Genomic DNA, 27,298 nt, shown 5'->3' with positions numbered 1-27,298 from the left:
TGCTTGCTCCAAGCCGTGGGATTTAAGACTAACAGAAGTATTGGGAGCATAAGCTTTCGTGGGTAAGAACCTCACTTCTTCAGACTTGCATCTGAAGAAGTGAGGTTCTTACCCACGAAAGCTTATGCTCCCAATACTTCTGTTAGTCTTAAAGGTGCCACAGGACCCTCTGTTGCCTTATACTGGTACAGTTATTCTCCTTCCTGTATGGGAGTAGCTACACTCGTATAAAACACCTTTATACTGATATAACTGCAGTCACAAGTTGGCGGTGGCACCTTAACTGTACCAGTACAGTTAAAGTGGTACAAATTTCTAGTGTAGACAAGCAATAAGTTTTACAATAATTTTCCTATAGGGCCTGATCCTGAGCCATTGAAATCACTGGTAAAAATTCCATTGGCTTCAGTGGTGCCGAATTAGGCCCATATTACCATGTGTTTATGTACAAATTATTTTGTGTTCAGTTTGTGACTGTCACAGGACTGCCAACGAACAGATTGATTTTGATGACAAAAATTAAAGTAAGTTAGTTCTGCCTGCTCATTCTCTTCAAAATAAGGCTTGTACTTCCCTGAATTACAGACACAAAGCTCAGTTCTGGTCTCCAGTGTTCCTATAATGAACCAGAGTAGCTGCATATTGCATGGCTCCCTCATTCAAGTGGCAGGAAATATTCTTCACTGATGTTTGATTCACACCTTGGGGAAACTCTTCACATACAAGGTCTGAGGTGGGCACTTCCAAAGAACATTAAAGCAAGGTAAATCAAGGGAGGAGTCCCCCCAGAGCACGGTACATGAATTCAGTTTTCTGTCTAGTTTTCAAGTGGCAGGAAAATTCACTCTCCTAGCAGCTTAAATGTACAATTAGCACTTACTCAGCAGATCCCACTGACTTTGCCAGCCTTAAATGGGATCATGCTTTACCACATGAACTTTTGAACCATCTCTATGATGCATATTACACAAACAGGTTTTTCTTTGACATCAGACATGTACACCCTCTTTCCCCATCTATTTTTGGGACGACTGCAATGAAAATTAGGATTTCCACCTAAAATTTGCGGTAATAAACAGGGTCCCAATCCAGCAAAGCACTTCAGCAGTTGCTTAACTTGAGACACAGGAATAGTCCCATTGGAGCCAATAGGGTAACTCATATGCTTAAAGTTAAGCGCATGTTGAAATGCTTTGCTGGGTGAGGGCCACGCTGCTCAGCACTTTGCAGGTTTGAGTACTAGATGCAATGAAATGGAAAAAAGTACTACAATGCTTCCCCCCCCTTTTTGCTACAAACAAAATAAGGGGGCTCATTTCACCCCCAAAATTTTGCCCTGTTTCATATGTTTATTTTAAACCTCAAACAGGCCACTTTTCCACAAACAAAACAAACCCTATTGTGATGTGAAAAATGGGCACAGTGAGGTGAAGCGTATGCCAGGGCAGAGGATCAGCACCATTTTGGCACTATTTTGAGGGTTTAAGTGGTGTTTCCTGTGCAAAGGTGCAAGCATGAGTCAAATTCATTCAATGGCTTTGGTATTGAGAATACAAATTTCACATGTTCTAGCTGAAGACGAAGAAACTCGTGTCAAATTGTGCAGAAAAACAAAATCTGGAGAGTGTCAAACAATTTGTAAGGGTGAAACCAAAACACTTTTGTGCAGAAGTTTGGGGAAGATATTTCACCATCTTTACAAGCACAGATATTATTCCACATTCAGGTCTTATTTTCTTCTCTTCTGTACACTACAAAACCAGTTTCCCACAACCACCATTTGATTTCTTTAAAAGGAACAGGTGTGCTTTTCCTTATGTCTTCATGTTATCCAGAGAGCGTCTCTTTTTTCCAGTGAACATTAACAGCAGCAGCACAGCACAAGGAGGAATCTGATTCCGTGTAAACCCCAATGCAGGGATCTAACTTCATTCCTTGAATTGTTCAAGATCTCTTGAGCTAATGGAGAATTTCCATTTACTGTCAGTAGTAACAGCAGCACATTTTAAGACCTCCAACCACTAGAGGGCAGACCATTTCAACATGATGAGAGGCAACAACTCATAGGCATCAGGAATGGCAGCAAGAGCTTCTCGGCTCTTTGAGCTGTGGTCAAGTGAAAAATTCTCTGGCCTTGGCTACACTTACAGCTGTACAGCGCTGTGAGGTAAACCTGTCTTCATACAGCTGAGTAGGGAAAAGTGCTGCAGTCTGTCCACACTGACAGCTGCCAGCGCAGTGGTGTGGCCACACTTGCCACATTTGCAGCTGTGTTGGGAGCGGTGCATTATGGGCAGCTATCCCAGCATTCATGTGGCTGCAACGTGCTTTTCAAAACGTGGGGTGGGGTGGGGTGGATTGTGACAGGGAGTGTGGGGGAAGAGAGAGTGCTTTTTGGAGCATGTCAGCTCTCTATTTTGCAAGTTCCGAACTCCCGGTCCCCTGCTCATTCATTTACTCACTCAAAGCAAGCTGCAAACTGTTTGCTTTTCTCTGTGATACGGGCTTTGAAACCGGCACTTCCGCATTCCTGCAGCCGTCACAACAATGGAGAGGATCGGCCACTTGACAAGGTGATTAGTACAGCGCTGCAAGCATTTACACTCACACCCGTGAGTCATAGCCACTCCGCTGCAGCTGTTATTCCTCTCGGAGATGTGGAGTACCTGCAGCAGTGTACCCAGGGAGATACAGCGCTGTAAGTGCCCTGCCAGTGTGGACAGGGAGTGAGTTACAGCGCTGGGGGAGGCTTTACTGCGCTGTAACTTGCAAGTGTAGCCAAGGCCTCTGTTAAAAAAATCCTCCTAGAGACACTACTTGAACATATATCAATGGAGATTACGAGCACCCATTGTACGTAAACATGTGAAGGGTAATAAAACAACAGGGTAAATATGCTAGTCCATATTTGAGATTTATATACAAATACACATCAGACAAAACTCTCCCAAATAGGCTGGTTATGAATTCTGGATGTTCTCTGCATGAAACAATACTGTTATGAACATACTAGTCCTTATGCAAAGATAATCCACAGAGAAATAAACCAGAATATTTTGGGAAGCACAAGAATCTTGTACTTTATAGCATCTTTACAGAATAAGGGCCCAAGCCTGCAAAGAACTCCCACAGACTTTAAGGAGAGCTAGAGGACTTGGAGGATCAGGTTCTAAATGAGATCGGAGGCAAGTTTTAAAAAATAAAAATAAACTCCTGTTGCAGAAAACAAATTGACTAGTTGTCATATCCCTCCTCCCACCCCCCGGCCCTCAAGGAGAGAGAAGTAAAGCTCTTTGCATACCTTAAACACTGAGGCGGTCACAAATATGGATTCACAAGCTAGGTGCACTTCAGCTCCCAAATTAAGCTTCTCCTTGAGCTCTCGGCAGGATTTCGCATTTGCTGAGCGTCTGAAAATACCCCTGGTAAAAGGCCCCTCTTTGTAAAGGAAGGAAAGCATGTCCTGTGCAAAATTAAAAAGCCAGATAGCCTTCCTTACATATAGCTTCTTTATCTGTTAACTATTAAGATGTGGCTTTATCCTTTTTCCACATGTGCAAACGTCCTACGAAGATTCACAAGTCAAAAACACATCAGGGTATATTCTCTATTCCATGGGCTTTGCCACCGAACCCTCATTAAAGCTATGGTCTGCGGCACTGAGTTGAGAAAACATTTCTTTAAACAAGCTGTGCGAATATCCTCACCCAATATAATAATATTACTCAACACTGATCTAGCACATTACCTCTTCAAAGCACTGTGCAAATATCAGCCAGTTTATACTGCTGCACAGGAAGAGAGCAATAGTCCATCTAGCATAGTATCCTGTCTGACAGTGGCTACAGCCAGATGCTTCACAGGGAGGTGTCAAACCTCCAGTCACCTGTTTGTTCAGCATTGCTGCAAACTATGTGCTAAGGTTTCTGGCCCAGCTGATGATCAATTTGTAGCCTGAACAGCCTAACATAATTTTATCATAGCTAGTAGGTACTTCTCATTTCATATTAATCTCCACTTCTAAATCCTCATTAAGCGTCAGCCCTTATTCTGCCACCCTTACTCTGTGTGACCAGTACTTTACTCCATGGAGTGTTTTATTTAGGATTTTTTTTAAAATAGTGATATATATTCTATATATATATATATATATATTTATATATATATATATATATTTATATATATATATATATATATAGACACACACACACAAACACACATTTGTCTGAAGACCAAACTATTTAAAAAAAGGAAAATAAGTAGGTCACAAAGCAATCGAGGACTGTTTGTTTTAAGGAAGGATCTCTGAGCCGACGGCAGGGGAATGGTGGCTGGTGGAGAATGTATTATCATTAAATTGAGTCATTAGAACTGTAATCGCTGAAAAGTAGCTTTTGGCTAATTTTGCAGTCTGGGCTGCTGGGTAGGTCTTCCTGAAGCGCAGCAATGCAAATATGCCAAATGGAAACTATTTTTAAAGTCTACTTCTTTAACATTCCTCTTCTTTCAGAAGTTGGGAGCCAACTGTCCATCTACGTGCAAATACCTTTATAGGGGCACCATTCAAGCCAGCAGTACTCAGAGCAGTATTTCCCCTTTCTTTGCAAAGATTGGGAGCTCATTTGTTAAAAATGAGCTAAATCCTGCAATGCAAGATCTCAACTTGAGAACGAAGGTTTGGCCAACAAACAAAACTGGTCAATGTTTTAGGGCGACGAGTTAATGGTTTGACCTGCTTTTTGTAAGATAAAAACTAAAACAACCCTTTCAATTTAGAATGCAGGTTATAATGCTTTAAAGCAGAGACTCGCAACCTGCGTGGGGCTTTAACACCTTCAGCTTTGCCTTCTCCATATAGCATCCCAGATGCCGTGTTTCATTCTCCAAGGATGCTGCATGAATTTTAAGAAAGTCACTTTTTGGGACTTAAACAACATAAGTTTTTCAGACTCAAACTACTAATTGTACCAAGTGATGTCCGTGCACCTAGTAACTTTACTTTTCCCAAACAAAAGTTCCAAAAGGATTCAAGTTTGAGAATGATTCTCAGAACACATCAGTGGCTGCATTGGGCTTGAAGGACCTAATAGTTCTAGAATAGATTCCTAAGGTAAACTAGAGCTCATCTCTGGAGGGTTAAATTGGATACCCTAAAATTATCAAAATTCGTAAAGACTGCAGCTAGAAAACAAACAATGCTCTGGAATGTCCTGAAGAGTCCTGGTATGAACATCCCTGAGTGATGTGGGGAGAACATACCAAGGGCAAGCATAAGAGCCAGATCCTCCACTGGTGTAAATTGATGTAGCTCCATTGACTTCACAGGATCTCCCCTGATTTACACCAGCTGAAGATCTGGCCCTTAGACTTAGAAGCCTGATTCCACAACACTTCTGTTGAGTAGTACATACTCCTATTGAGGAGTAGGGACTACTTGCATGAGAGAGAGTTACAGAACCAGGCCCATGCAGAAAAGATAGATTAGTTTTAAAAAACCTTCAGCCTGATTACATACAATTTGCAGACTGATTTGTATTAACCAGGTCTGACCACATTTTACAAACATTTGCTGCAATTTGTGTTGACAGCCAAAGTTCCGGCTCAAAACTGGAGAGAACATTTCCTCCTGGTTTCTCTATGGAGGATCATTTCAGTGTCGTGGCTACCTAACCCCCAACCTTCTCATTTCCTATGCAAAGAAATCCCAAATATTTAATAGCTAGCCCAGAATCCGTGACTTACCAAGACAGGTTTGGGCAGATTGTCATTCTCACAGATGGCTGGCAGCGACAGACCAAAGAGTTTCCCTGGAACAGGAGATGTTGGAGACAGTGGTATATTGTCCAGCTGAGTGCCCGGACCACGCCAAAAGGCCCAGTTTATGATCGATTTTTTCCTTTTAAATGGCTTTTGGCTTAGTTCTGGGGAAAAAGTGAGGTGTTTATTAGAAGAAATGTATTTCAGTTCTGTTTCTAATATTACTTTTGTAGTGGTTGCTATGGTTTCAGATGGAAAAGTTTCATGAACACAACCAACTCCTCGGTCTGGCTCAGCCTATTCCATTGGTGTGCAGACACAGAGAACATGCTTTATTATCCAAGCATTCAAAAAGGATCACACATATCTGCACTGCATTGCTAGACTGCAGCCGGAACTCTTACCTCTAAATGTAGGATTAAGAAAACCAGCCCACTGAGTTTACATGCATCTAGATTGTTCCCACCCACATCCACAAAAACCACAGAGCCTCTTTTTTGAAGAAGAAATTCTTCTCTTCCTGGCTGCTGTACCTTGACATTCCAGTTCCCACTGGCAATGGGCTGGAGCAGCCTCTGCACAACTAACATCAATGAATAAGCTGATGGGGGAAGGAGCATTAACAGCCAACAGAAAAAAACAGTTGCCTTTCCGACTCTTTTTCCCCAGAGCGAGTGTATCTGTGTTCTTGCTCCAAGCATTTGCCGACCGATGCTCAAGAACCAGTGCCTGCTCTTTAATCAATGTCTACCAGCTGGCACGTCATCATGATGACAACACACCAATGGGCTTGGTTATTCTTCATTCTTTTTGATGGTTTTCATGAGGTACGGTAACAGTGAAAGCTCCGAACTGCACTACTGACGGAAGCTCTTCTTTACAGCACAAAGAGAAGGAAACCAAGGCAATCTTAAATAGAAAATGGATTCCCTCATGTTTATCTGTCATTCTATATAAATTCTGGCTTAACAGCAAAGGGTATTTTGGAGGGTTGTGTTGGCAACTTTATGGTGGAAATATGAGATAGAAAAACTAATACACACACACACACACACACACACACACATTTTGCCTTTTCTTTTTTCTCCAAAGTCATCTGATTCAGGTATACAGGATCCTTAAACCTCTATGAACCTTTCCATATGTTGGGTCTTTCATCCCGCAGAAGGGTTCTACATTGCTAGAATCCAGGCGTGTTACTTCTATAAGCATGGATTTCAGTACAATATAGACTTTTATATCGCATACTTTATCGCACATGCTTTTAGCGTCACTAGTGGCTTCTGTTATACATCATTCCATTGTAGGAGATTACGTTCCCATTGGGAGTGGGGGAATTCATTTCATTACAATTAGACAGGAAAGTTAGAGTAACTCAAAACTTGAATGTTTTAACATTACAAGCTGATGAAAACTACTTTCCATAAAGAAAATGAGGATATAAATTTAAAACGAACCGAAGCTTCATGAAAGATAAGCCTGACAAAGTTTAAGATTGTGCTTTCACATGTCATGCTTTGGAAGAAAGCAACTAACCTCTAATGTCTAAAAACTCAATTTTTGTTATGGTTTGCTAAGGTTTACTACACTGCGAGTTCTGTTTTTACAATAGCAAGTACATACTTATGCTCTGTTCTGGCAATAAATACATTGAGCCCATTGAAAGGAAAAATTAAAGAGAGCTTCTATTTTGCAGAATAAGGAATAATATATTAAAACTTAAGGGAATTTATCTTAAAAATTAGGAACAATTACTAGCTTCATGTTATTTCCTTCAATTCCAAGAGGCCAAAGCACTTAAAAAAATTATGCAAACAAAAAAAGGACCATTTCAAGGAAATGCAGCCACCGTTTGGGAGAGAAACAGCATCTGTTTAACCGTGCACTCCAACAATTATTATTATTATCTAGATCAGGGAGCGGAACAGAAGTAAAACTATAGGAGGAATTTAGGTAAGCAGAATTATTACCCAATCTGGAATTTAGCCAGGTCACCCCCACGCTGGTGAAAAACTGTTATGAAATTTCAGAAATGTGTCTAAGTAAATGAACAATGTTGCAACTAAGAACATTTCAGCCTTTCTTTTGTGACAGCAGAGTGGTTGAGCCAATCTCAATGGAAACTTTTCTTTATCTCCAGCTCCGCAAGGCAATAACTCATTGGTCAAACTAAGTGAGAGTCCTAAGCCTGGTGTTATGAGGTCCGCTTCTGATGCTGGTATATCCCCCTCAAAAACACTTTCTGTAGAGCCATCACCAGAACAAAGTCCTGGAGAGACAGCTGTTCCACTTGGCCACTGGCTTGTTAGCATTTAAATCTCACTGTCAAGCCAGAGAAGATTTCTTCCTATTTGAAGAGGACCAATTCAAAATTCTTGAAAACACTGGGACAGAAACCAACAAGTAGCCTAAAACAATGAAACACCAGCATTGTGTCAAAAATTGACAATGGCTGAGCAGCACAAAGAAACATCGTGTGGCCACAAAGAGATTCTAAGGACAGTAAAGCTACCCCAATATTAGTTCATTTACAGCTCAAGGGAAATGGGAGATATCAAGGAGAAGAGCTGGGGGACGGAGAGACATGTAAGGTCTTTCTTTGCTTAAACATGTGCTAAGTTAAGATACAGAGAGAAGCTCTGACATGGCTGAGAGACAGGCAGCTTATTCATTGTGCTGAAGGCAGTACTTCCATACTTTGGAACACAAACTTTGTATTCCTAGGGTCTCCTCTGGGCAGCGGTGCAGTCTGGATATTTTAAGTTCAGGTTCTCAGCCCCTGCCAGTATGGCTATGCACATACAGTGCAAGAGGTCACACTGCGCGGTCCTCCACTGTTTTGCTCTTTAAAATGGAGTCCTCCATGTAGCTGCATGGGAGGTCACACTGTATGTGGAGGATGCTATTTTGAGAACAATCTGGTGCCACTGGGTTCTTCTGGGCCAAAATGGGGAACACATTATAGCACGTTGGTTGCAAATAAGTTTGGAGTTAATGAATCTGGCCCAGTGAGAGTTAGCGATACTGATGTGTTTCAGAATCAGAGCTGTCCACGTTTTACATTAGGTGCAGGGAGTCCTATTCACATGCAGTATTCTAATCAACATGGTGCTACACAGTGTGACTGGATTTCCCCAATTTCATGAACTACTAAGGGCTTGTCTATACTTACGCGCTGGTTCGGCAGCAGGCAATCGAACTTCTGGGTTCGATTTATCGCGTCTTGTCTGGACACAATAAATCGAACCCAGAAGTGCTCCCCGTCGACTCCGGTAATCCTGCTCGGTGTGAGGAGTACGCGGAGTCGACGGGGGAGCCTGCCTGCCGTGTCTGGACCACGGTAAGTTCGAACTAAGATACGTCGACTTCAGCTACGTTATTCACGTAGCTGAAGTTGCGTACCTTAGTTTGAATTGGGGAGGTTAGTGTAGACCAGGCCTAGGAAACAATCTGAATACTAAATAAAACCTCTGGAATTTATTGAACCATCTGGGGTCTTTTTGGACCAAATCTGTAACTACTGAATCCTTCCAAGTTTATGAGACTATTTTTGTGATGAGACCAATCTACTGTACTCTGGTCTCCTTTTTACCAGATGATTAAAGAACAATTTGGATGCCAGACAAACAGTTCTCACTGTTCAAATATTTGAAGTTAAATGTTAAGTAAATATATGTTTATGATATTCATTTGATAGACATGAGCTTACAAGCATTTTTAATCATGATGATGCAATTAACTTCGTTATCAACGTTATATGCTATAAAGCCCCTAAAGAAGGAACACGCATGTGTAGGTCCTTTCCTCGCTGTACATAGACTATGTTTTTGTAACCAGGTCATGGCACAGCCATCTGACTCAGTTACAATAAACAGAGTTGAATTCTGTCCACACAGCAATTTTTTTTTCACATTACAATCATTTGTTAACTGTGTTCACATGTCACCATCTACCAGGCTGCCTGTGTGTGTGCCTGTGCATTATGGGAAAATCCAGGGAATTAATTCACACTGCCTCAATAAGGGAGTGTGGCACCAGTATCACATGGCTCAATGCACTCAAATATGTCCTAATGCATAGTGATGGAGGAGGAGGAGGAGCGGCCAACTTGTACAGAATTGTGCTATTAGGGGGTATAATCTATGCCAGTGGTTTTCAAACTGCGGGTTGCGGCCCAGTACCGGGTCGCGGAATGTAAGGCACTGGGTCGCGGCGGCTCTGGTCAGCATTGCTGACAGGGCCGTTAAAAGTCCCGTCGGCGGTGCTGCCCGGCTAAGGCAGGCTAGTCCCTACTTGTTCTGACACCGCGCTGCGCCCTGGAAGTGGCCAGCAGCACGTCTGGCTCATAGGTGGGGGGGGAGGGAGGGCACAGGGCTCCGTGCGCTGTCCCCGCCCTCAACACCGGCTCCGCACTCCCATTGGCCAGTTCACAGACAATGGGAGCTGGGGGGTGGTGCCTGCGGGCGAGAGCCACCCAGAGCTGCTTGCACACCTCTGCCTAGGAGCCGGAGCTGCTGCTGGCCGCTTCCAGGGCACAGCGCGGTCTGCGGTGCCAGGATAGGCAGGAAGCCTGCCTCTGCACACCTGCTGCACAGCTGACTGGGAGCCGCCTGAGGTAAGCCCATGCCCCAACCCCCCAACCCAGCCCTTAGCTCCCCGAAGCCCTGAACCCTTCATTCCTGGCCCCACCCTGCAGCTCTCACCCCCGCACCCCAACCCTCTGCCCCAGCCCTGACTCCCGCCCACACTCCAACCCCCTGCCCAGCCCTGAGCCCCCCCAAACCCAGAGCCCCCACTCACACCCTGAATCCCTCATCCCCAGCCCCAGCCCAGAGCCCTGACCCCCTCCCACACCCCAACCCCCTGGCCCAGCCCAGAGCTCCCTCTCACACCCTGAATCCCTCATTCCTGGGCCCACCCCACAACCCTCACTCCTGCATCCCAACCCTTTGCCCCAGCCCTGAGCCCCTCCCACAGCCCAAACCCCTCATCCCCAGCTCCGTTGGGTCAAGGGCACCAACAATTTTCTTCAACTGGGTCGCCAGAAAAAAAGTTTGAAAACCACTGATCTATGCAATGTGAAAGTATTTCACCTTTGCCAATGGCTTAGTATGACATGATTGAAACACTTATGCCTCTGTGCTTGCTAATTGTATGTTAACCATGTTGTGCATGGACAACCACCATGTTTAGAGCCAACTGTATCCCTAACTGGCTACACATTCAGTTGTAAGTTTTAGTGGACACTTGTATAAGCTCCGTTTCCAAGTTAACTATTTTATCCTATTTCAGGGAAAAGAGAATAAATTGAGCTTAATCCCACAATAGTGAGGGGCAGCATTATGAGCCATAAGACCTGTTACCATACATACAAATCTTGCCCTTTGTTGTGAACTCTTCTGATACCGAGACAGAATTGTGCCTGGCAATTACATAACAACAACAGCCACATAGCCTTTGGCTTGCTGATTTCAAGATCAGCCTGAGATCAGCTACTGGCCTCTGTGCTGCTGTCCTTATCAATTTCCTAAACTAATCTGTGAGTGGGAGCCAAGAAGAGGAAAGGAGAGTGGATCCTGCAGCATACAAGTTAATCAGGTTTGCGAACCGATAAAGCAATTTAAAATGATGTATTGCTCAATCAGATGAGGAGGAGAGTAGAAAAATAAATAAATAGCCTCTCGTACTGACACTTTGCCCAATGCTTGTGCATCATCCATGGACTGCCCCTAGCCTCAGATCCAGAGGCAGTCTTGCTTTCTCTCCAGCAGTTTACACAGTGCTATTGATAATGGGTCTGCATTAGAACTTGAGAGAGTTGATTGGCATTTCTATTTTTTCTTGCCAGTCAATGTCAGCTGCCACGCTGGGCCTAGAAACCTAATCACACCTGTTAACTAATTGCCTCATTCCTAAAATATGCCATGAAGTAATAGATGCTGCATAACATTGGGGGGAGGGGGAGTAGAAAGGAAATTATTTTACTATATATAAAATGCAATTAAATTTCCTGTGTAATGTGTAATACCTTCACATACCAAACCCCCATATATTTAATTTCTAGATACATTAAAAATGGTGTTCTAGGCATACACTCTGAGCAATTATATCCAGGAAATAAAAATAATTGGTGAGGCACATGAAGAAGTTCTACATATATATGATTTTCTACTATTATTAATACTACAGTAGCACAAAGAGGTGACAACTAAGATCAGGGTCCCAGTATGCTAAGTGCAGTAAAAAACACATATTAAGGGAGTCTCTGCCCCAATGAGTCTACAGTCTAAGGCCCCAGCCCTGAAAAATCTTACTTGTGTGCTTAACTGTCTCACTGAGGTCACTGCACAAAATAAAGCATGTGTTCAAGAGTATGCAGGGTTGGGCCCGATACAGATAAGACAGACAAAGGGTGGAAGAGTATTATTATCCCCGTTCATGGAAGCAGAGATGTACTTAAGTACATGCCTAACCTTAAGAATGTGAGTAGTCTGCTTCTGGGAGCCACTTGAAGGGCAGTGGATGCCTCGCTTTACAGCTTCCTTCCTCACCTCCAAAAATCCACCACCATAACTTCCCCCCCCATCTAATTTTCATCAGATATTATTCTACAGCTCTTTTCTTTTGATTTAATATCATTATGGACCCTGTTCCGTCTCCAGACTTTCTACAAAATACCCAAAAGCAGAAGCTATTGGGCAGCCCTCTTGCAACCAGGATGGCTGACCAGGGAGAGGCTGCCTCTCTGAAGCCAGATGAAAATATGGACTGGCTACCACAAATCTCAAGTGAGCAGATTATCTTGAGAAAAAGATATGACGATACAACGGAGATCAAAAATATTACTAGTACGCTCCAAGCTAATTTGCGAGGCTTGGCCTCAAGAGTAGAGGACGCTGAGAACAGAATCTCCTCACAAGAAGACACAGTGAGTAGTATGAATATAACTGCAGAGCAACAGGAAAGAACTATTAAAGCACCACAAGAGAAGGTTAAGGATCTGGAGGGAAGAATCTGAGACTCGTGGGTCTCCCAGAGGGACTGGAAAAAGGGAGGCCTGTGGAATTTTTATCCACCATCCTGCCAGCACTTTTGTCTCTGCCCCCAATCAAACTTAGAGATTGAGAGCACTCACCGCTATCTTGTGCCAAACCCCCTCCAAATGCAAAGCCCCGGGCCATAATTGTAAGATTTTAAAAATACAATATTAAGGAACTCATTCTTAAAAAAGCCCATGAACTGAAAGATCTAACATGGAAAGGACACAGGCTGATGATTCCCCTGGATTACACCAAGGATATGCTGGAAAAAAGGGCTAAATTCAATAGATCAAGAGCCCTATCGAAAGGATTGGGTTTGGACTACTACGTTTCCTTCCCTGCTACTTTCAAAGTTAAAGAGGAAGGCAAGATACTCATGATTTCAGTGCACAGGGAGCACCACCTACCTCAAGATCCTGACTCCAAGCAAATCACTGCCTCGGACCTGGGGACCCCTTACACTGTGGATCGGCAAGGCTCAACAGAGCAGGGTGATGCTATTTTCTATCTGAGGCACTCTCCCTCTTGGTACCTTTTCCAACCCCTTATCTCACCCCCACCCCTTTAAAAAAAATCTTCCTGCCTGATGATTTTACTTGGTTTCATCCCCATCTAATTCAGAGATTCAGGGTTTATAGTAAATCTGGAAATATTCAATCCATTTGCCCTAAATGTACACTTATAAAAGAGATACCAGATCTAAACGATGGAATAAAGATTTCAGTTTAATGATGAATCTGTTCAATTCTCCATGGTGAATAAATCTGATCTCCTAAAATCCTATCCAAGAATAATTATTATTGCTGGTTATGATTCACCAAATTACTGAGACTGAGAGTATGAGAAGGTCAGTTGTCTTTTCCAATAATATTAGTTCAGGTGGTTTATTTTAGTTTTTATTTTCGTTAAATGAGTTGAAATAAATGTTAAGCTGATTTACATTGCTGATGTAGCTATTGGGCAATGGAGTTCACACAATACTCAAGTGTGGACAAAACTCTAGGGGGTAAAGTTTAGGTAGAACTGTTCTGCCAATGAACACTTATCTGCAAATGATCCCGTTATGTTAGAATAAGGTTAAACTATTTGTATACCTTTCTTATGTATCTCCTATAGACTTGTTCCTTAGACACTAGCCTTCTTCCCCTTTTGTTGTTGTGAACAGTGTAGAAACCATTCCCTCCCTTGATATGAGACTATTTCTTCTTTATAAAGTTAGAGGGAAACCAGCTTATACCCCACATGGGTGTTTTGAAGAGGTGGGGGGCAGAGTGATGAGGTCACCCCCTTGTAAACCTCCTGGACTGAGGTACTATTTCCATTTGGATAAGGGTTATGTATTTTTAAGTGATCTGTGATCACTTTTGACCACTTCATTTCTTTTTATTCAGTTTTTCCTATTTGTTTCCCACATTATACCTATCTTTTACCTTTCCAGGTCTGCCTTACCTTCTCCCCTTTCCCCTCCCCCTCATGCCCCCACGGCAGTCAAGGGAAACCCAGATATACCATTCCTAAGATCTGGAAGTAACAATGACCCAAGCAATGACACTATTCAGGTGCCTGATAAAGAGATATTTGACCTAAACACTCCTTATGGCTAATATTATAAATAGTGTTTCCTGGACTATAAAAGGGATTGATCATTCGATAAAAAGAAAAAGAATTGTCACCCACCTAAAAACGCTGAAAGCAGATATTATCTTCCTACAGGAAACCTACCTTAATGACTTGGAGGCAGAGAAATTGTGGAGGGGTTAGACGTCGGAAGGGATGTTTAACGATTTCTCCTCTACAGCCAAAAGTGTAGCAATATTGTTTCACAAAAGACTCAATTTACAAATTCGAGATGTAAATAAAGATGAAGGTGATAGATTTTTGCTGGAGAAGGCTAATATCTCGGACTCTCTCTATTAGTGGTTTTCAAACTATGGGTCGCGACCCAGTACTGGGTCGCATAATGGAAGGCACTGGGTCACGGCGGCTCTGGTCAGCACTGCTGACTGGACTATTAAAAGTCCCATCGGTGGTGTTGCCCGGCTAAGGCAGGCTAGTTCCTACCTGTTCTGACACCGCGCTGTGCCCCGGAAGTGGCCAGCAGCAGATCCGGTTCCTAGGCGGGGGGACCATGGGGCTCTGCGCGCTGCCCCCACCCTGAGCACCATCTCCACACTCCCATTGGCCGGGAACCAGCCTATGAGAGCTGGGGGCGGGGTCAGTGCTTGCAGGCGAGAGCCACGTGGAGCCGCTTGCGCGTCTCCGCCTAGGAGTCAGACCTGTTGCTGGCTGCTACCGGGGTGTAGCGCGGTTCAAGGTGCCAGGAAGCCTGCCTTAACACCCCCACTGCACCACTCATTGGGAGCCAGCAGAGGTAAGTCCAAGCCTCAATTCCCTGCCCCAGCCCTGAGCCCCCCCAAACCTGGAGCCCCTTCCTGCACCCCAAACCCCTCATCCCCAGCCCCACCCCAGAGCCTGCACCCCCAGCCCAGAGCCCTGACCCCCTCCTGCATCCCAACCCCCAGCCGAGAGCCCCTTCCCACACTGTGAACCACTCATTCCTGGCCCCAACCCCGCAGCCCTCACCTCCACACCCCAACCCCTTCCCCTTCATCCCCAGCTCCATTGGGTCGCAGGCATTAACAATTTTCTTCAACTGGATTGTCAGAAAAGAAGTTTGAAAACCACTGCTCTATATACACTCTGACTAATATATATGGACCCAATATAGGTGATACAAGTTTTTTTATTATTATTTTTTTCTCCCCAAACTAATTAATATCCCACTAGAATCAATCATCATAGCAGGAGATTTTAATGAGGTGTTGCACCCTTTTTGAGACAAGTCAGGTTGGCCCCAGTGTAAACAATCACATGCAAGAAATGAATGGGTGCCCCTCGCTTCCTCCTCCACTCAGCCTACTTCCTTCCCTCCCCATCTCTATCCCCCTCCTCTGAATTTGGCTTCTCTTCTTTATCCTAACTTCAGAATTTTTCTTTGTTTTGTTGGACTTTTTATAAACAAATTTTGTTTGTAAATCGTGTAATACAAATAGCTGCTTTATATTTTAATCATTCATATTATAAATATAATTAAATGTTTCAAGTATAGCTAAGGTTAGGCAGCAAATGATTAATATGAAACATTTCTGTATTATGAGAAGTTTGTGTATAGTACTTTATGCTTGTTTTTTCTGCATATATATATATTATATTTTTAATTAATCATAAGCGAATTAAAAAAAAAGAATGTGAGTCGTCCCATTGAAATAAGTGCTTAAAGTTAGCACCTTGCTGCATCAAGGACTAAGGGGCTTGTCTGAGGTGACACAAACTGTGGGGCATAGCCAACAATTTAATCCAAATTTCCTGAGTCCCACTCCAGTGCCTTAACCACAAAACTGTTCAGCCTCATTATAGAAAAGCAAGGCCTGTGGAGACATGATTTTTCTGATCAGCAAATAAACTGTTAAAATAAGCCAACAGGCTGCCTGGAGGAGATTTGGCCATTGCTTTGTTGGTTTTGGAAAAACCATTTGATAGGCAGTTTCATAAAAACTTAACCTGGTTCAAAAAAAAAAAGTGTAAAAAAATACAGTGAACTCAAATAAGAGAATTCTAGTGTAAAATTTCTCATATAGCTGAAACATACATCTGGACCCTATTCCCCACATCTTATGCCCCCATCACATGACCGCTTTCTATAACAGAGAGAGAACCTGAAGACTCTCTCAATGAATGATGCCTCTGTAAGGGGAGCAACTTACCATTCAGTTGCTCGCACAAGGCCAGACGACTTGGCTTCAGTATAAACTGGCACTGCAGCTCTCGGGGCAGCTGTTCCATTAAGAAGGACCCATGAAGGTCAAGAGGGTAGGCACAGTCTTTCGATTCCTGTATCTGGGGCACAGCATCTCGAATGTGGCTCATTTTAATTCCAAAGGGATATTCGTGTCCTGTTCAAAGAGAAATCAAAATAATCTATTTCGGACTGACTGGGGACTAGCAAAATTCAATCTACTTTAGAGAAAAAACAGATTTTTGTACACTGGCTTGCAACTCTCTCTCTCTCTCCTGGTAACCTCAGGATAAAGCTACTCTGATTCTCCTCTCATTTCTGCTGGCATAAGTCATTTTTGACTCCACTGTAGTCAAAGTTACATTGGGTACAAGAAAATTCGGGCCAATTTTGTTAGTCAAATTGTGCAAATGCCCATCAGAAAATTACAACTGACAATTTTGGAATCCAGTATTTATTCTTTTTACTGCTTTATTTTCTCTGCAGAAAATCTAGGTACTGGTTTTCCACATGCAGCTGGCAAGAAATGAAAGTCCTGGTAGCCATTATCTGCTTTGGTAGCCATTATTTGCTAAAAACATACAAAAAGCGTTAGATTCAACATGAAAGTGACCTCCCCTCCCTGGCCTTGGTAACTAGGCAGGCAAAGGGGACACAATTCCAGTTTCTGTAGGATGTTGAAATAGGAAGGAAATGTTAATCACACAGTTAACTGAAACTAGTCGTCCACGGTCAATTGGAGTCTACGGGAACTATTCAGTGTCTATTCATTTCGGAGTAATCATACAAACACTCCACTAGAAGAACTACCTCAGGGCTTGTCTACACACACAGAAGTTGAACTGAAGTTGTGATGTTAAATTGGTGTAACTGTATGTAGACCAGGAGTAATCTGAAATCTGTTTGTGGATGCAATCTTGATTAAGGATGATAGGCAGAACAAAGCTGAAACACTTGCAGTTAGATGCACATCGGCAGGCAGAATTTGAGATTAAAAACTGGGCCCTTAACTTCTCCAAGTAAACCTTTGGGTTAATATCAAGTGTAGTATCAGTTTAACATCCAATAGGTCTTCTATTGAAAGGATTATATTCTGTACTTGCAGAAGGAGAGCTTCAATGAACTGAAAGGTCTTTTCCATCTCTACATTCTATGATCCTATAGATAAAGCCACATCAGCAGTTATGTCTGAACTAAACTACATACAATATGCTGAATGACAGTCTGGTATGTTTCAAAGACAAAACAGTTTACATTGTCTATAAGGTGCACACATTAAGACATTTTATAAATATGAATGTTGTCTGATGCCAGTAAAGCGTTTGTAGTTAAGGCTGCTCTGAGAAGGAATGCTATGATTTAGCTGCAGTTAGGTTGGAGAGAGGAGAATGGGGAAAACCTGCACATTGTTCTTGTTCCCTGTTTCTGTTTGTTTGCAGAATGTTATGAAGCGTAAACAATGCGACGTTCCAAGGAGGGAAGGTTCTCAAAAATGGAAAGGGAATCAGTTCTTGAATTAAATGAGAGATGGGCCAGAACTAATCTCAATCTAATCACCTTACTTACTAAACCAGAGAGGGGTTGTGTAAAAAAAACAAAACACACACAACCAAAAAACCCAATATTTTGTTCTACTCCTGCAAAGGGGGAAAGTCTGCCAGCAGAGAGGACATAAGTACATTAGCAAACCCATTCCCCAGGAATCTGCTGAGACTGAGAACCCTGTAAGTATGCTATGGCAATATAGGAGAAAACATGACAAAGCAGGTTGGTTCTATGAGAAAGAGAAGGTGTGTGAATAGAGGGGCTAGATCAGGGGTCGCCAACGTTTGGCACGCGGCTTGCCAGGGTAAGCACCCTGGCGGACCGGGCCAGTTTATTTACCTGCTGACGTGGCAGGTTCAACTGATCGCGACACCCACTCGCCGCGGTTCACCGTCCCGGGCCAATGGGGGCGGCGGGAAGCCGCGGCCAGCACATCCCTCGCCCACGCCGCTTCTCGCCGCGCCCATTGGCCCGGGACGGTGAACCGCGGCCAGTGGAGGCCGCGATCGGCTGAACCTGCCGCATCAGCAGGTAAATAAACTGGCCCGGCCTGCTAGGGTGCTTACCCTGGCTAGCCGCATGCCAAACGTTGCCGACCGCTGGGCTAGATCAAGGTTTATAAAATGTAAAATAACAAATCTCGGGGAGAAAGAAACGGTACTTTCCAATTGCTAAGAGGGTACAACACATGAGCGCTCTCTGCAGAAAAGTATCAAAAAACTCAACTGTGTCTGGGGTCTTCCTTAAGATAGGCAAACCCACAGGACAGGGAAGTATTAAAAATACGAAACCACATTTTTTATTTATTTCTAATATGACAGTTAATAATGTAAAACAAATCCATCCCAAAAACTCACCAATAAGTGGGTAAGGAGCATCTTCTTTTCCCGAATTCACCCACAGCTGATAGTCTTTTTCAGAGCCCTTTAAAATCAAAATGACCAGCCATTAGGAGAGGAATGTATTAGGTTTCTTACAGTAATATAGGAGTCTGTGCCTTGAGACTATGAGCAAGGGAACTCTCCAGAGGGTGACTACTCCTGTAATTCCCAAATAAGAATATCCAAACTTCTGAATTATTTGCATTATTATACTGTTCAATATGAGGTGTTAAGGATTAGCTCCAAGCAGCATGAATGGCTGTTTGGAGTCCTCCATTTCTAGAGGCCTCTTTCAGACTCACAGTTCACAGACTGGCAATTCTCTCTACACAAGCTGGACCTGAGGGGAGACAGTTTACTCTGAGTTGGAGGTGACAAAATATGATTGGGTGCAAAGCCCCTTTCAGTGCAAGCCTGATGCCACGGAATTGCCAGCAGCTGAAATCAAACAGCTCATCGAAATTTCCTGCGATCGATTCTTGCGAAGAACATATGCCCAATTTTCTCTCCCAGAGTTCTGGTTCACTATCAAGAATGAATATCCTGCACTCTCAACATGCACTTTGAAACTGATGGTGCCATTTGCAAGCACATAATTGTGTGAAGTTGGATTCAGGGCACTTGTGTCCATCAAGTCTCGGTATTGATCTACCATTGATGTCACATCGGAGATTAAATGTGCAACTTCTACCATGCCGCCGGACTTTGAGAAGCTGTGTCGCAACACACAAGCCCATGTGTCACATTAGAGAGCATTAAATAACATACTTAATGTGTAAAGTCCTTGGATTCCTTGGTCACTATGTTACTTCATTGCTGTCAAGGGTCACAGGAAACAGTAAGTCTCAAAATGGGGTCATGCATGCAAAAAGTTGGGGAACCCCTGCGCTACAGCATTCTTAAGCAGAGAGTGTCCTGGCTATAGAAATCTGGCAGATACCCAGTGGTACTTTATTTTTATCTAAGACAGACTCCAAACTTCTTCAAAATAGATTTACCCACCACCTCTTGCACCCACCTATAATAATCTGGATCCACCCCAGAAAGCCGTAGCCACTTTCATTGCGACTGACAGAAGTACAGCTTTCTGGGCCACATCAGCACTGCTGCCAAGCTAGTTAGCATGTGGAAGAAGAAAAATAAATAGACTCTGGAGACATCCCTGGTGCCTCAGGGCCAGAAGCCAGGAGCAAATACATACAGCTGAACAGCACAAAAAATATTTACTTTTTCTTTGTAAAATATATAGGAAGGAGATGTAGTGGGGAGGAAGGGGCTGGTGAACTCAGTTTTGAGGGACTGACTGCCCTTCCCAATCACAAATGTTGCCCCTGTAGGCAATACAAGTCCATTTGCTTGCACAGTTGTGACAGTCCTGGTGTTACTGAAACATTAGGAACTCAAAATTTAAAGTATCAGAGGGGTAGCCGTGTTAGTCTGGATCTGTAAAAAGCAACAGAGAGTCCTGTGGCACCTTTAAGACTAACAGATGTATTGGAGCATAAGCTTTCATGGGTGAATGCCCACTTCGTCGGATGCTGGTGTGTGAAATTTAAAGGAACCTTCCAACCACCAAACCCCCTTTCCTGACCAGCTTGATAGTTTAGACCAGTGGTTCTCAACCAGGGGTATGGGGCCTCCTAGGGGGCCATGAGCAGGTTTCAGGGGGGCCGCCAAGCAGGGCCAGCATTAGACTCACTGGGGCCCAGGGCAGAAAGACAAAGCCCTGCCACATAGGGCTGAAGTCTGAGGACCTGAGCCCCGCCACCCAGGGATGAAGCTGAAGCCTGAGCAATGTAGCTTTGTGGGGACCCCTGTGGAATGGGGCCCAGGCAATTGCCCTGCCTGGTACCCCCTAATGCTGGCCCTGGCATTTATATGCAGAAAACCAGTTGTTGTGGCACAGGCTGACCATGGAGTTTTTAAATAGCATGTTGGGGGGGAAGGGGGGCTCAGAAAGAAAAACGGTTGAGAATTCCTGGTTTAGACCAATTGAACGACGACACTTTGCAGGAATTAGCTGGGTTTTCCCAGAAAAAAGTACACTGCACAAAATGCAGCAAGGTCAGGCACGGTAATAGCGTCATTACTCACACAAGATGGGAAATGTATTTCCTTTAATTGCCATTGAAATATCCTCCCCTTTACTTTTCAGATGTTTGTTCCTGTGTGTCATGTCATGTAAGGAAAAGCCACCTATCTAACAGAAACAATTATTGGATGGGGCTTGTGTGTTTTCTTTTTAAGCTAGTCTCAGATGATTGCTGGTGTGTGATATGCTCAGAATAAAACAGCTGCTAGGCCACCACGGTGCAGAGAAAACGTGTGCTGTTTTACTTAGAAGAGTAGTACAGCAACCAAGAGTCTAAATCATCCAGATAGATTTTCATTTTTTTCTTGCTCAAATTGATACATTAAACCAGGGCTAAAGCTCAGGTACGGTACGTACAATGGAATACTAATGTGAGGTTAACAGTGGAACAGTTATCAACTCCTTCTCTCGTACCAGCCAAAACACTCCTTTGCAGTGTCAATATCTTCATAGCCCAATGATTTCTCTGCAGACATGTGCAAGCATAATAAAGGGTAAAACTAAAGTGCATTAAGAAAATGGACTTGTAACTGTCATACTGCATCAGCTCCCTTAGGTTGGACTGTGGGTCGGAGAGAAAGTTCACCAGATTTTGACTTATGTTACAACCTCTTTTCATTGCAGTGGTTCAAAAGGATCCCAGAGCTATCCTAATTAGGCAGAAGGGGAAATCCTCACGTGGTGTAAAGGGTCTGACTTGGTGTAACGGGAGTTTGAGACATGCTGGGAAGTATGGTTGAGTATTGTGCTCAAGAAATCCCTGGCCAACAGAATAGTCCCTTAGAAACCCTGACAGCTGGTGTAAATTACAGCAGCCCTAAAGTTGCTCTAAACTGTGTCAGGACCCTTTGCAGACCCAAGGGAGCATGAAGGTGGCATTCAGCCATATTTAACTTTCCATAATTGAACCTGTGTTGAGAGCTGCTTGGCCAGACCCAACTTTCAGGACACACACACACACACACACACACACACACACACACGACCAAGCCATTTTAAAAAGGCATATATATGAAGAGCTATACTATTTTACTTAACATTGTTTCTATTTTTGTTCCACTTGAAAGAAAGAAATTAACCACCCAGTCAACCAATGCTCATACACAGACTTCCACTACTGCCAGTACAGGTCAGAGCCACTTTGCTAAATAGTGAGAGAAGAGGGATAGGAAGTCAGAACTCCTGACATCTATTCCCAACCCTGACACTCACTCAGTGTGTGGCCTCGGACAAGTCATTAAGGAAAAACTTCCGATGTAGGTGCATGTGTGTAAACCACACATACTCCTGGCTGTGGTGCTCTGTCGCATCTAGTGGCACTGAGACCACTTAGAGAGAGATTAATGAGTCTGCTCTACAGCCTTAGCTAAGGGCCATGTGGCTTTTAGCTCATGCAGTAGAGGCTCAAGCATTTAGCTCCAGAGGTCCCAGGTTCGATCCCGCCTGCCAATAACTGGGGTCTGTTAGTTTTACACATGCAATTCCACACCAAAGAGGACATGCAGACAACTACCCAGTTTAGGTATCAAAGAGCAGTACTTGGATGTAAGATTTAGGCACACAGCTGTACACACATATTTGCAAATGTAATTGTGCACATTCAACTTTGAAAACAAATCAGGCCAATAAGGCCAGAGCCAGCTCCCAAGGTGAGTTTCGGTCTTCAACAGGAGTTGTATGGAGCTCTTAACTTGTGATCACCTCAGCTCACCCACCTGCAAAATAAATTTAATAACCAGCACGAATGTGGGGTGTGTCTCACAGGGGTGTTGGGAGGCTCTCTCAATACCTATAATGCATTTGGTGATCCGTGGATGAAAAGCACTATACTAATATGCGTCTCCATAGCAGTTAAGAATCACTGGCCTCTTATGGTAACCAATGTAATTGGTGTCAATGTCTTCAATTTGGGTAAAAGCAGTAAAGATTTGATATGATTTAAAAATAAATAAATAGAGTCATCAAATCTGATTGCAAGGACTTACGTTAATCCCCAGCTGCTGCAGGGCTGTAAGAATCACATCATTCGCTGTATCAGCATTGGTTACAGGGAACGTTTTCGACTGTGGAGAGAAAAAAGGGGAAGGGAAAATTGGCATTCTAGACTACAGTGTTTGCCAAGAACATCCTCCCAATGACTTCGCATGAGAATAGTGGTAAATTACAGTGCTGAAAAAAAACTCTGTGCAAGATACTCTGATAAGATGTTAGCTAATAAACAATATATACTTTTTGTGCATGAGAACAAGCTCTCAGACCTGTCCATACCTGGACCTGGCCCCACTTTCCAAAATACCGAAATGGGAAGGGCAGGGTGGTTATGATTTCGCGGTTGAGACCCCTGCATTAAAACACGCAGCTGAATCAACCACTAAGAACTGCACTTTCCCTCTACACAAGACAAATAAAAGGTGAGTTAATGCAGGGACATATAGATATAAGAAGAGTCTTTGGAAAGAATGGAACACTTCAGAATGGATAAAGTGAGTGTGTTCAATGGAACAAATGGTCAGTGTATTAACATTTAATAATTCACTTTTCTACTGCAGATCTAGCCAGAAAGGATAGTAACAGTGACATTCACATCACTGCCCGTCACTCACTTCCCATGTATATGCATCAAAGCCAAATTCTGTTTGATAGCAGAAATGCTTAATCTCGGGAATCTCTAATCCAGTCATATTTTTACCTCCATAACATCCTCCAAACTTAATGATAAACAATATGAAACATACTATTCCTATTCAGGTGTGTATAATGAATAGAAACAGGACATTGGTTTGACACAGGGGATGAGCTGAGCACTCTGGCCATCTTGAAGTCCCTTTTCTGTATGCACTGATGTGTTTTGATTTTAGTCATTCCTGGAAGTCCTGCTTTCTGGAAGCTGTTCTTCCTCAAATGATCTTGCAACACCAGTGCCACTGACTGCCAAGCATCAATATTATTCCTGCCGTCTTGAGGGGAACATCCTCAATTACGTGTCTTATTTTTCACATCGCCATGACACATGGTTTCTAATCTTACCTTCATGTCCTCCCTCCAGCCCATTCCAATCAATCTTTATGCCCTTGTCTCTTCCCCAACTCCAACCAAAAAACACTTAGACCTTATCTGCACTAGAACTTACTTCAGTATAACTTACGACACTTAGACCGGTGTAGACAGCGCTACGTCTGCAGGAGCGCTTCTCCCACCAACATAGCTACCACTTCTCATGGGAGGTGGAGTAATTAAGCCGACAGGAGAGCTCTCTCCCGTGGCTTTAGAGAGTCTTTACCAGAAGCTGTGCAACTGTGCCTCTTTAGCACTTCTAGAGTAGATGTAGCCTTACCCAGAGCACTACATTTCAAACACACTGTACAAGCATGACCTAATTCATTCTCAACACCGCTGGGAGGTAGATAAGTGTTACTGACCCCATTTTACAGATGGGGGGAAAGAGACACAGAGGTCCAGCGTCACAGCGAGAGTAGGTGTCAAACCCAGGATTTGAACTCTTGACTCCTTGCCCAGAATCAGTTTGCTAGACCCTGCTGACACATACAGCATATCAATTTTAAACTGCACACAACGTTTCCAGGTAAAACAAACCCATGATGTTTTGCCTTAAACAAAGATCTGGAACGTCCTTCTGTATAGCCCCTGATAGTAACAAGCTGCCATGGCAATTAAAGTAAAGTAGTGAGAATACTGTATGTTTGCTTCAGGACATAACTGAATGCTCATACCATAAAAAATTTAACATTTCCCCAAAGCAATGGCATCTGGCACTTAGGAGTAGGTCAACATATTTGCATAAGTTTTGCTTTGGGCTAGAATATAATAAAATGGTTTTTTGCTGCATGTCCCTCCTCCCACAAAATGAAACAGTTCCCTGGGATCCCCAGCTGCTTTAATACACAAGAGACAGTAATACATAAGAGGTATTTAGATTATGAAGTTTCCATCTGATATGCTTTTGCTTCATTACTGATAATATCTGGACTGCTAGATTTCATTTCTAGGACTATCAGGCTCGGACAGCCAACTCTGGCTCATGAACTAATTTTAAGCTAGAAAGATTCTGAGCTATTGCCCCACTCTGAATGTACATAAAAGATTTACAGACCCCTCTTCAGAAATATCTGAGCCCAGCTTGATTCACTGTTTGCACCACTGTTTATTAACATTGTGTTTAGGGATCCAGTAATTCTAGCTGTTGTGCTCACAATGATTTCCCATGAAAGGAGGAATACCCTGTGTTTGGACTTATTCAGATATAGCATTCTAACAACTGCAGATTGCCTCTTCTGGTAGAAAAGTCTCCTTAAGGGACTTTCTACAAAACATAAATTGCCTCAGCAACTGTCTTTTAGGCTCTTGAACATAAAACACAGATTTTTAAAGCAGCATTTAGAGGGGAGAGGATAGAAACAGACAGGATGGATGGATGATCGAGCTAGTGGTTTTTGGAGGGCTTGTCTACGTACAGAAAGTGCACTTGTTTAACTTAAACTGGGTAAAAACGGAGTTAAAATGGTGCAATGCCCTACGTGGACATTCTTATATTGGCTTAAAATTTGTTATATCAGTTTAGTTTTTTTCCTGAAAATGTATCGATACAGGTCGTGACCAGGATTAACCACCGAATTTGGTTCCGCTGGTTTCGTTAGCTTCCCCGGCTTCGGCCGGGTACTGGCGAGGAGTGTGATATGAACACTGATCCCTGGTTAAGCTGATGGAAGCCAGATTTAAATTGATTTAACAGTGTCCACAAACCAAGTCACACCAGTTTAACTAAATCAGTATAAAAATCACCCTTTCAGATGAACCAGTACAACTTTGTATCTAGATCAGGCCTGAGAGTAAAACCAGGGCATGTTGTACGAGCATCACTCAAGGGGCCTAACTGTAAACTACTTCAGAAGGATTGCTCTGAAATGTGCTCCAGCTTTGCTTTCTACTCATTGAGATGTGCACCTGATCCATGAAAGTGTTTCTATCCCAGAACAGTATTTTTAAGACATGATTGCATGTATTGAATAGAGAGGAAACGTTTCACAGATTCATAGATTCCAGGGCCAGAAAGGACCACTGTGATCATCTAGTCTGACCTCCTGTACAGCACAGGCCGTAGGACTTCCCCAAAATAATTTCTAAAGCACATCTTTCAGAAAAATATCCAATCTTGATTAAAGATTTGTCACTGATGGAGAAAATTCACCACGAGTCTTGGTAAACTGTTCCAATGGTTAATTGTCCTCACTGTTAAAAATGTACACCTTATTTCCAGTCTGAATTTCTCCGGCTTCAACTTCCAGCCATTGGATCACATTATACCTTTCTCTGCTAGACTGAAGAGCCCATTAAATATTTGTTCCCTATGTCATCCCATAACCTTCTCTTTTTTAAGCTAAATAGACTGAGCTCCTTGAGTCCATCACTATAAGGCAATGGTTCTCAAACTGCGGGTCGGGACCCCAAAGTGGGTCAGGACCCCAGTAGGGTTGCCAGGGCTGGCATTAGACTTGCTGGGGGTTGGGGCTGAAGTCAAGATCCGAGCTCCACCACCCAGGGCTGAAGCCCTCAAGCTTTGGCGCCCCCAGGGCAGTGGGGCTTGGGCTTTGGCCCACCTATCCTGGGCAGTGGGACTCAGGCTCCAGTCCCCCTTCCCAGGGTCGTGTACTAATTTTTGTTGTCAGAAGGGAGTCACAGTGCAATGAAGTTTGAGAAACCCTGTTATAAGGCATGTTTTCCTTAAAATCATAATAAATGCAAAGTAATGCACACTGGAAAACATAATCCCAACTATACATGCAAAACGATGGGGTCTAAATTAGCTGTTACCACTCAAGAGGGAGATCTTAGAGTCACTGTGGATAGTTCTCTGAGAACATCCACTCAATGTGCAGCAGTAGTCAAAAAAGGTAACAGAATGTTAGGAACCATTAGATAATAAGACAGAAAATATCATGATGTCTCTATATAAATCCATGATACGTCTACATCTTGAATACTATGTGCTGATCTGGTCACCCCATTAAAAAAAAGATATATTAGAACTGGAAACAGTACAGGAGAAGGGCAACAAAAATGATAGGGGTATGGAACAGCTTCCATATAAGGAGATTAAAAAGACGGATTTTTCAGCTTGGAAAGAGGGGACTAAGAGGGGATATGACAGAAGTCTATAAACTCTTAACTG

General features: G+C 43.2%; 1 protein-coding gene across 3 annotated transcripts in view; it reads right to left on the bottom strand.

The window, feature by feature from the left end:
- ARHGAP20 (Rho GTPase activating protein 20) overlaps positions 1–27,298 on the bottom strand; it is a 109,746-nt gene that overhangs the window by 9,120 nt on the left and 73,328 nt on the right. For 2 of the 3 annotated variants that reach the window (XM_034758816.1, XM_034758818.1), the window contains 5 exons: positions 23,097–23,174; positions 18,996–19,062; positions 16,562–16,750; positions 5,743–5,921; positions 3,302–3,463 (listed from right to left, as the gene is read on the bottom strand). In XM_034758816.1, the coding sequence (XP_034614707.1) occupies positions 3,302–3,463; positions 5,743–5,921; positions 16,562–16,750; positions 18,996–19,062; positions 23,097–23,174 (675 nt within the window). The remainder of the gene's footprint in view (positions 1–3,301; positions 3,464–5,742; positions 5,922–16,561; positions 16,751–18,995; positions 19,063–23,096; positions 23,175–27,298) is intronic. The other variant, XM_034758817.1, reaches the window with a different exon arrangement.

Source organism: Trachemys scripta, chromosome 1 (genome assembly GCF_013100865.1).
Source record: "Trachemys scripta elegans isolate TJP31775 chromosome 1, CAS_Tse_1.0, whole genome shotgun sequence".
In the NCBI taxonomy this organism is placed as follows: Eukaryota; Metazoa; Chordata; order Testudines; family Emydidae; genus Trachemys; species Trachemys scripta.
Note: the sequence above shows the minus strand (reverse complement) of the source record. Positions and strands in the feature narration are given on the sequence as shown.